The sequence below is a fragment of the Orycteropus afer genome, unplaced genomic scaffold (genome assembly GCF_000298275.1).
Source record: "Orycteropus afer afer isolate SDZICR_OR568_19922 unplaced genomic scaffold, OryAfe1.0 scaffold00075, whole genome shotgun sequence".
NCBI classification, from domain to species: Eukaryota; Metazoa; Chordata; class Mammalia; order Tubulidentata; family Orycteropodidae; genus Orycteropus; species Orycteropus afer.
This window is the reverse complement of record NW_006921662.1, coordinates 8,052,803-8,063,614: the sequence shown is the minus strand read 5'-3', so window position 1 is coordinate 8,063,614 and position 10,812 is coordinate 8,052,803. Positions and strand designations below refer to the sequence as shown.

The 10,812-nt window shown below is 46.8% G+C and overlaps 1 protein-coding gene across 1 annotated transcript in view; it reads right to left on the bottom strand.

The window, feature by feature from the left end:
- Positions 1-10,812, bottom strand: part of IGFN1 (immunoglobulin like and fibronectin type III domain containing 1) — a 45,676-nt gene that overhangs the window by 5,735 nt on the left and 29,129 nt on the right. Inside the window, exons 19-23 of the mRNA XM_007941184.1 lie at positions 9,856-10,158; positions 8,830-8,918; positions 5,807-6,002; positions 4,355-4,660; positions 2,302-2,628 (exon numbers count right to left, since the gene is read on the bottom strand). Of these exons, the coding sequence (XP_007939375.1) occupies positions 2,302-2,628; positions 4,355-4,660; positions 5,807-6,002; positions 8,830-8,918; positions 9,856-10,158 (1,221 nt within the window). The remainder of the gene's footprint in view (positions 1-2,301; positions 2,629-4,354; positions 4,661-5,806; positions 6,003-8,829; positions 8,919-9,855; positions 10,159-10,812) is intronic.

The window sequence follows — 10,812 nt, the reverse complement described above, 5'->3', positions numbered from 1 at the left end:
TCTTCTTCTTCTTTTCTTTTCTTCTCCTTCTCCTTCCTCTTCTTCTTCTTCTTCTTCTTCTTCTTCCACATCAAAGATTTTCCTTCTAGGTATGGCTGGCATCTATCTCTCCACCCCATAGCACCTTCCTACAGAATCAAAGCCTCTTTTCAAATTTACAATCCCTGACAGAGGCAGAGTATGCAGTAAGCAGGATAAGCATGGGCTTACTTGTGCTTACTTACTAACCTGTAGTGAAAAGTTGGTGAAAAACATGTGAAACTCTTCACTACAAATTAGTAAGTAAGCGTAAGCAAGCTGTTGCTTACCTTGCTTACTGGGTACTCTGCTCCTGTCTCCTGCATCTGAGTGCCAGGGGATGCAGGGAAAGCAGAAGCCTGGAACTGAAGGGTAGATTGTGTTCCAGGTCATTGGGTGTGCTGGTGAGCTTTTGAGCTGATTTCTTTGGGGAAGATGGGGCTCAGTCTTTCTCAGGGCTCCCTCCCCTCTTTTTGGCCCTGGGAACTCTGGAATATTTCCTGGGAACCTAAGAGGGTTTAGGGACATGCTTTGCTCCAGTGGCCCATGGTGTGGTGATGAAGCATGGTGAGCGCTTACGGCAGTGATTGTGGGATGGAGCAGGGTGGGGGATACAATGACACAGAACTTTTTCACAGGGAGATATCTAGCCGGTGACAGGGGTAATAAGGATTTGAAGAAGAAGGTGAGGTTGTTCCTCAGGACCTTGTGTGGGTCAAAATCCTCATACACTTGATGACCTCCTGACCCCTCTGACAGGAGTCCACAGAGCAGAGCCTGGAGTAGGATTTTCCTGACCCAGGCCCTTTCTTATCCTGGGAAGCAGTAAGCATATGAGAATCATTGGCAAACCTCGATTCTATGTTCCACACACACACAGCACCCAGAGAAGTCTCTAACCCTGCACTCACAGGGTTTTCACCAGACAAAGAAGTGCTAGGATCATGGGCCAGGAGTAAGGGAGGCCTCTCCGACCTTCTGCCCCTTCAGCCTCGGCCTTCCTGCCCTTGGTATTGCCTGCATTTAGGAGAAGAGCTGGATTCTGATGCAAGTCTTCCATGCAGCCAGAGCCCATCCATCCCCACAACTGAAGCCTGGTTCAAAAGCTTTCCATCAAGAATCTCCCTCCATGACACCAACTCCAAGTTAATTTGCAAGTGATCTGTGTTCACCCAATGTTTTAATGAAGAAAAGTACAGAATGCACCTCCAACACACACATGCCTTAGTCCTCATCCAGGTCCCTCACTCTTCCCTCCCAGTGGTCACAGCAGGCCCAGTGGGTCCCACTCTTCCTCCCTCTAGGGGCCCAGTAGGAAAATGAGAAGTTGGCTTCCACACTGAAGACAGATTCTCACTGAATCTGTTCTCCTGAAGCAGAGATGAAAGAAACCCAGATGGTGAGCATAGGGCAAGCTTGGTGTCACCCCAACTGGTGACTTAGCTTGGGGTCAGGAGGCTACATGTCCTCCTTCTTTTTTTCTTCCTCCTGGCCGAGTCTTCCCAGGAGGCCCTCACACCCCTCTCCCTGGGGCCTGGGCATTTCCAGTGGCTCCAGTCTCTTGGGGTTTGCTCCTCAGGCCCGCATATGTGTCAGGAATGAAGCTTTGAGGGCTGTCATCCATCCTGTGGCTGCAGGGCCTGGCAGGGCCATCCCAGGGTGAGGCAGGGCTAGGAGCTGGATTCTGCAAGATACGAGCACCAAGCTATTCCCGCTGGTTGGGAAGGGGCAGCAGATCTCCCACCCATTCTAAGTGGGGGTGGCAGTACAATGTGGAGGTTAGATCTGAAGGCTCTGCCACTGGAGTAGCTGGGTTCAAGTCAATAGCCACCACATGCTCTGCGAGCTTGGACAAGGCATATGAATTGTTGAATGATGGGAAACCAATTTGCTCTATAAACATTCACCCAAATTAGAATAAAAAAGAGAGAAAGAGGGAGAAAGAGAAGAGGCCATACTGGGAAGCTTAGGGGAGCAGTATGTGGCCCCTTCAGCCAAGAATTTTTCATTTTGTTCATCACTGATTGAGTCCACTGATCTCATTTTACAGATGGGCATATCAAGGCCAGGAGAAGGTCAGTGATGGCCAGGTTACATAACAGAGAGTCCATGAGAGCCAGGCTTAGAACCTTGGTCTCCCGATCCCTAGCCCAACCACTCTAAGGGGGGACAGGTCCCCTTCAGAAGGAGTTCCCTGAAGGCAGGCAGTGGTTGCTGCTCCTTTGACTCTTCCTCCCTACCTCCTCCACCAGCTTGGTGCCCTGCCAGAGCAGCCACAATTACCTATGACCATGAGAGTGGCTGTGCTGACAGCCTGGCCCAGTGTGTTCTCAGCCACAGCCTTGTACTGGCCACTGTCTTTCAGGGACACGTTGGGGATGATGAGGGAGCACACGCCCAACATATTGGTGCTGTAGACCACAGAGTTTCCTTCCAGGCTCTGGCCATTCTTGAACCAGGTGACATGAGGTCTGGGCACGCCCTGCACGGCACAGCTCATACGGCACTCACAGCCTTGTGGCAGCAGATGAGCCCGAAGGCCTACCAGGAACCGGGGCTTCTGGTTCAGGTTGGGCTCCTGGTAGCTTGGCACCTTCACGGTAAACTTGCCTGTGGTGAAAGTTGTGGATAATTGAAGGGTCAGAAAATGAGGAAGGTCTAGTCAAGGCAGCAGGGGAGGAAGAAAAGTACTACTACTACTAGGTACTACTAGGCACTGTGGTCAAAAGGGACCAGTCCCTGGAGAAGGATATCATGCTTGGTGAAGTGGAGGGTCAGCAAAAAAGGGGAAGACCCTCAATGAAATGGATCGACATAGTGGCTGCAATGATGGGCTTAAGCATAGCAAAGATTGTGAGGATGGTGCAGGACGAGGCAGTGTTTCATTCTGTTGCACATAGGCTCGTCAGAATTGACTTGATGGCACCTAACAACAACAGCAACACTAGGCATGACCTGGGAAAGGTGGCAGACTTCCTGATATCTTCCTTGCAACTCTGATGTTCAAGGGTGGAGTCTTTTTTTTTTTTTTTTTTAGTCCTTAAAATACTTTGGATTACTTTTTTAAATCCACATAACTTAATTTACATTCATTTGAACAAATGAGAATATACAGAGAATCAAAAGGAGAAAGAATAAAAACTAACCATGATCGCATTACTTATAGATCACTACCATTAACATTAAGGAGTTCTGGTGGTGCAGTGCCTAAGGTGTTTGACTGCTAACCAGAAGGCTAGCAGTTCAAACCCACCAACCATTCTGTGGAAGGAAGATGAGGCATACTTCCATAAAGGTTTACCATGTCAGAAACCCAACGAGGGCTCTAAAAGTGAGAATCGACTCAACGGCAGCGGGTAGTGGATACCATTAACATTTAGATATAGAATCTTCCAGGCATTTCTGTAGTTTATAAACATGAAATCACCCATCTTATTTTATTCATTTGTGTTGTTTGCTTTTTGTTCACTTGTTTTCACTTTTTTTATTAAAAAAAAAATGTTTTTCACTTTCCATTCCATTCTGAAACAAAAAAACAAACTCACTGCCATCAAGTCAATCCCAACTTATAGAGACCCCCCACTAGGTTTCCAAGGTTGTAAATCTTTGCAGGAGTAGATTGCCCCATCTTCCATCTGTAGAACAGCTGGTGGGTTTGAACTACTGACCTTATGGTTAACAGCCAAATGTCTTATCCACTACACCCACCAGAGTTCCTGCTTTTAAGATTCATATCTATTTGGCTATAAAATACACTTTATTTCCAGAGAAACATTAACCTCTCATCACCCAACGGTTAAGCACTTGACTGCTAACCAGAAAGTTGGTAGTTCAAACCTACCCAGTGGCTCCCAGGAGAAAAAGCTCTTAATCTGTACCTGTAAAGATTACAGCCTAGCAAATCCTATGGGGAAGTTCTACTTTGTCACCTGGGGTCACCATGAGTCAGAATCTACTCCGTGGCACCCAACAACAACAATAATTTACCTTATTGCCTGCTTCTTCCCTTTAGAGTCCCCCGCCCAAGGCATCCTAGACACGCAGACACCCCATAGCCCCTCTCACTCTCCTCTGGGACCCACCCTGGGTTGGGAACACAAAGGATATCACAGTAGATGAGTATTAGATAGGAGGTGGGATGAGCAACAGACGGGGTCCACCTATTTGTTTAGAAGTGCTTCCCATCATCTCTGCCATTGTAAGCCCCTCACCCCATTACCCACACCTCCTCCCACCCTGGTATTCATTGCACAACGGTGGGGAGTATGCCCACTGAGTGCTTGCCTCTGGTTGCTCCTCTCTCCCTGAGGGCCGTTAAGCAGAAGGTGATGCTTACCTCGCTGCCGGGGGATGTACCAAGGCTGGCTGGTATCTGAGGGTTTGCTGCTCCCCAGCTCATTCTTGGCCACCACCCGGAAGTGGTACTCATGGCCAGGGAGGACACTCAGGAGGGTAAAGTGGTTTGTGTGGACACGGTTGGCCACCTCCTGCCAGGAGCCGTGCGCTGAGGAGCGCATGAACACTGAGTAGTGCAGTGGATCACCTCTGGTCTCAGCCTCATCTGGTGAGGGTTCCCACTCGACTGTCACCGTCCCAAGCACGTTTTCCTGCAGGTGGATGGGCCCTGGCGCCCGTGGGCATGCTATAGAAGAGGAGGCAGAGGGAACTCACCTTAGGCAGGATCCAGCAGGGCACCTGAAAATGCTAAATGGCCTCTGCTGCGCACCACCCCCCCACACACACTTTTTTCCAGGTCTCCTGGGGTCCTTGGGAATGCAATCTTATCTTGCTGGTAGTTGGACACAGAGAGAGCTGGTCCAGGGGTGTATAGTTATTGCTAGAGGGTGGAAAATGTCTCCAAAAATCTTAATTTTAAACAAAATTACATACGACATGGAATGCTTTTTTCCTTTTTTCCCTGACAGAAGAGCTTTAATAAAAGCAAGTTAGTTACAGAGCCCCTATTGTGAGACTGGCCACCATTTCTGAATATCCAGAAATTCCTCAAGGTGGAGGACTATGTGGGGGTCTCAATTACTGGACAGTACTGGAACCACAGACAACCCTTCCCATGAGGCCTTTCTACTGATATAAGGTGGTGTATGTATTGAATTGTGTCCTCCAAAGTATGTATTGAAATCCTGGGACTTATACCTGTTGATACGATCCTATTTGGAAATAGGTTTTTCTTTGTTATGTTAATTAGATTATATCTGGAGTAGGGTAGATTCTAAACCTAATCACTTCTGAGTTATAAATAGAGCAGAATGGACACAGAGACACACACAGGGAAGAGGAAGACAGAGGATGGAGACAAGTGCATCTTCAAGGCTTACTGGCAGCTACTAGATGCTGAAACAGACAAAAAGGTATTTCCCCTTCTTGTCACACTCTGAATTCAGACTTCTAGTCTCCTGGACTATGAGAAAATAAATTTCTGTTCTTTAAAGCCACCCACCTGTATTTGTGCTAAGGCAGAGACACGTGGTGGCTACCTTTGCTTACTCAATCAAAATGGAGACTGACTGAAGTCAGGTGAGGGGGTGTGGCTTAATTAATAGCCCCTAAGATCCTGAGGCAGAAAAACAATAAAGCCCTCTCAAAGACTTTCCTTCAGCCTTTCCCCACTTTCTGCCTTGATGCACATAGGAAGGGCTGGAAGTGCTGTCCACTGGTATACCCAGGTCTGGTAGACTAGCTGAGACCAATGACCAGGCCAGATGGAAACCTCCAAGCCTTGGTGAATGGACAAGCCAGTGTTCAGGGCCTTAGCCTATGCCTACCTCACCTGCCACCCTAATGAGGAAGTTATAAGTGGCTTCCTTCCCCTGCAGGTTCCTCAGTACTATGGTATAGAAGCCGCTGTCTGAGAGTCTGGCCATAGGAATCAGAAGCTGGGTGAGGCCGTCCTTGGTGGTGGTCACACTTCTTTGGGGCAAGGGTAAGCCATCCTTCAGCCAGGTCACCTCAAGCTTCGGGGCAGCCTAGGGAAAGAGAGGAAGGAAATGTTCAGAAGGAAGTCTCATAGAAACAATGGCATTTAAGTTGGGACTAAGGGAGAGGCAGGAGCTCTGGTAGTGTAGTGCCTAAGGCATTTGACTGCTACCCAAAAGGCTGGTGGGTTTCCACCAGCCACTTCTCAGAAGGAAGATTGGACAATCTTTTTCCATAAAGATACCGCCTCAGAAACCCAAAGAGGGGTCGCTAAGAGTTGGATGTAACTTGGCTGCAGTGAGTTTTTTTTTTAAGGGACAGATGGTGGGAAGAGCATACTGGGAGCAGAAATTAGTCTGAACAAAAATGCAAGAGGTAGGAGGAATATGCCTGGTACAGGTGGTAATGAAGTGTGAGGTTGGCAGTGGATGGATGGAAGGGGATAAAAGAGGACACTGGAAAGGGGGGTTAGGTCATAGCTAACATACAGACATTTGGATTTTATTCTGTAAGCAATGAGCTGATGTTGAACAGTTTTCCTAACATAATTAGACCTGGATTCAAACAGGGGATGGGAGGGAGGAGGGCTGGGAGGGAATTGTTAGTACCCTGGTGACTCAGGAAGCCCTTCAGTAGTCTGGGAAGAAAATTATGTTGGCCCTATAATAGCAGTGAGCAGGATGGGGAGGCTAGTCCATCTGCCTGATGATTGTGCTACCAACACCCTGTGTGGCCCTCAACACTGGGCACATTGGGACATCAGAATCAAATGGGGATAATAACACCCCATGGAATTGTTCTGAGGGTTGAAGGAGTTAATATATGGGAAACACAAAGAACAAATCCTAGGACATAACAAACAGTGTAGTAAATATTCTTGTCATTGTCGCTATTATGATCTAACAGTTAAGAACATGTCATTTAGAGTTAGGGAGATTTGAGTTTGAATCTGACTCTGTCACCTATGAGCTTTCCACACAGATGATGATGATCATCACTGATAATAATAAAGGTAACACATACTGAGTGCTTGCCAGATGCCAGGCACTGTTTTTGAGCTTTCAATGCATTAATGCCTTTAATCCTTAGAACAGCTCTTTGAGATGAGGTACTATTATTATCCCCACTTGATAGATGGGAAGTTGAGACAAAGAGGTCAAGATATTTGTCTAAAGTCAAGCAGCTAGGGAGTGATGTCACCAGATTTTGAACCCAGGCAGTCTGTGCTTAATGACAACATACTGTCCTGCCATACTATACAGTCAGGTGGTGGAGGTTGAGGATCATCATTACTCAAAAGCAGGTTATAACTCGTGCAGAATACATTTTGGAGTCAAGGGAGATTACTCACACTGCCAAAAAACCAAACCCATTGCCATGGAGTCGATTCTGATTCGTAGAGACCCAAAGGTTTCCAAGGCTGTAATCTTTCCTTATAGGAACAGACTACCTGCTCCTGTACATAAACATCTTTCTTGCATGAAGTCGCTGATGGGTTCAGACCACTGACCTTTTGGTTAACAGCCAACTAACTACATAACCACTGCACCACCAGAGCTCCTTACCTCCACCCCATTCTCATGGCCATCAAGTTGATAGCAACTCATATCGAGTCTCTAAGACAGAGTAGAACTGCCCCATGGGGTTTCTAAGGTTGTAATCTATACAGAAGCAGACTGCCACATCTTTCTGCTGCAGAGCAGCTGGTGGGTTTGAACCCCCAACCTTTTGGTTATCATCTTTAACCATTGTGCCACCAATGCTCACCACCAGAGAAAACCAGAACCAAACCCACTACTATCCAGTCAATTCCTACTCATAGTGACCCACAAGGGCAGGGCAGAGTAAAATTGTCCCATAGGGTTTCCAAGGCTATAAATCTTTATGGAAGCAGACTGCCTCATCTTTCTCCATGTAGCAGCTAGTGGGTTCAAACTGCTGATCTTTTGGTTAACAGCTGAATCCACTATACCACCAGAGCTCCTTGCATTGGGCCAAAAACCAAAACACAAACAAAACAAAAAACCCACTGCTATCAAGTCAATTCTGACTCACAGTGATCCCCATTGGGTTTCCAAGGCAGTTAATTTTCACAGAAGTAGATTGTCTCATCTTCCTCTTACAGAGCAGCTGGTGGATTTGAACCACTGACCTTCTGGTTAGAGCCAAATGCCTTACCCATTATGCCACCAGCAAATCTACAGACTTGTCTGGAGATGTAGTACCAACATATACCACTAAAGGACCTTTAGACATTAACCAGAATTGCCACCTAGTGGCCAGGTGACGAGTTTGTCTTCAAGGAGCACTCTCCTTGAAAAATTTGGAACAAAATCATAAAAAAAAATAAAAAAAACCAGTCTTACAGGTTGGATAGAGACTGGTAGAACTTCTGAAATTACGACTCTTAATCACCCTTTCAACCTAGAACTGAACTCATCCGCATGGCTCAATTTTCAGCTAAATAATAGACAGACAGGCTCCTAACAATAATATTAGGAAGGAACAATCAAACATTTAAGATCGAAAGGGGAGCATCTGTCCAAGGACAAAGTTCAAAAGGCAAGAAGGGTTGAGAGAGGAGGAATGGAAATAAGAAACACAAGGAGGAAGTAGGATGTGTGATAATATATTGAAGGGCTTGTGATCAATGACATGAAACAAAATGTGCATGAATTACTGAATGGAAAACTGATTTGCTCTGTAAACTTCCACCCAAATCACAACAAACAGAGTGTTCTTCTCTTTCCTCAAGTTTAGTCTAATTCCTGGCAGAAATCCAGGCCCCTAATTAGGAGATCAAAGAACTGCAGGGCTGAGTCCAGCTCACTTGGCCGCTCTGAGCTCCTCTCCTCATGTCCCACTAGGTACACTTACCTCAAAGGAGACAGGCACACGAACCATGTCCCCAATCCTGACTGTCAGTGAGTCCTTTGTGCTGGAGTCCATGAGAAACTTGGGACAGACTGCAACACACAAGATGGCTTGTCACCTCTCTCTTCAGTTGGCCCCAGTTCCAGGTCACCAAAAAGGTAAAGCTGGCTGGAGAAGACTGGGCCAGCTTAACTAATGCTCAGGTCCTGTTGGAGACTGGAGGCTCAAAGGAACTAGGAAGGAGTTGGGGAGAAGGATCCTGGGGGGAAGTGGCAGGAGCTGGTGGGGAGATGCTAGTGGGAGAGGGATAAGAGATAAGAAAGGGAAGCCATCCAGGAGAGTGTTAGGATTAGGTTGGAGCAGAGGAAAATAGTGAATAACATAATCTGATCATTGGTTTTACAGATAAGGGAACTGTTCTTAGGCCAGAAGTGACTTACTTGAGATTTCACCAGTGGAGTTAGGGACAGAACCATGACAAGATTCTGGGACTCTGGACTCTGTGTGTAGTGTGCTTTTTACTATACTATGTCCCCCTTATTGTCACAGTGACAAATTAGGGTCAGTAGGATGGCTCAACGTTAGTTTGGGTCAAAGCAGGTCAGCTGCTTCCCAGGATCAAAGCCCAAGGAGAAAGATATTCTACTTTTCCATAATAAGAAATGTGGGGCATGGTCTACCTTGAGCATGAACTGCTTGAAGTGAGCAGCAAGTGTGCTTGGAAAGCAGTAAAGAATCCTGAGAAGGGCACCAACTTTGGAGTCAAGAGTCACCTGGCTTAAATCCTGCCTCTGCCACACACACAGTGGTAAATTGGGGATAAAATGATTAACCTAATAGGATTGTTATGAACTGTAAATGAGAAAACATTTCTGAAAAGGTTTACCTAGTTCAGTGCCCAGGACATAGTAGGTGCTCAATAAAAATTACTTCACTAAACTGGAAAGGGGGTTCCTGGCTCAGCAGGTGCATGGATGACTCAGGAAGAGTCTTTGGGAATCAGGGCTATGAGAAGGAGGTGGCACTTACCAGAAACAGGCATGGCTTGCACTAACGTGTCCAGGGCAGTGGGCTGACCATGTCCCCCGTTGTTAACAGCTGTCACCCGCACGAAGTAGCCCTCTTGGGGCCGAAGCCCCTTGACTGTGTAGGTGGTAGCTGCTACAGTGCCCACATGGCATGGGCTCCATTGGAGACTGTCTGAGCCACACAGCTCCACCACATACCCCAGGGCTTCATCCCCATCCTGGGTGTCCGGCCGGGCCCAGCTCAGGGTAAAGCTGGTGTATGACGTCTCTGTCACTTGGAGATCCTGCACAGGCCCAGGAGGTCCTGGCCAAGCCCATGGGGATGTCAGGAATAGCATTACCCTTGGGAGGTAGATGCTATTCTTAAGCCTTCCTTGTGGGAGTCTAAAGACTTCTATCACTTAGGAATTCTGCCTCTAGACTTTCTTGAAATACGTCCCTGGAACTGATTCCTTATTGGTCCCATTGTGCATCACATATCCCAGGTCATCTTCTCCAGGAAGCTACCTCCAACTCATTCTAGTCATTTTCCAACCTGCCTACATGAAGGAACATCTGCTACCCCTCCCTCTTGTTGTTAGTTGCCATCAAGTCGATTCTGACTCTTAGTGACCCCATGTGTGACAGTATAGAAGAGCTCCATAGGGTTTTCATACACATTTGTGTGTGTGTGTGTGAGTGATTTGGGTGAAAGTTTACAGAGCAAATTCATTTTCCATTCAACAGTTCATACACATTTTGCTTCATGATGTTGATTCCAATCCCCACAACATAATAGCTCTCTTCCCACTTTCTCCTCATGGTTACCTTTTCCCTATGTCCTTCTTTCCTATGCACTCCTTCCCTCTGAGTTGTCTCTCTGTGCAAATACTGCCCTTCTGATCTCTCATTGTTGATTATTCTAAGGAGTATATTCAGAAGTAAGGTGGGGCAATCTACTTCCGTAGTGATACTGCCT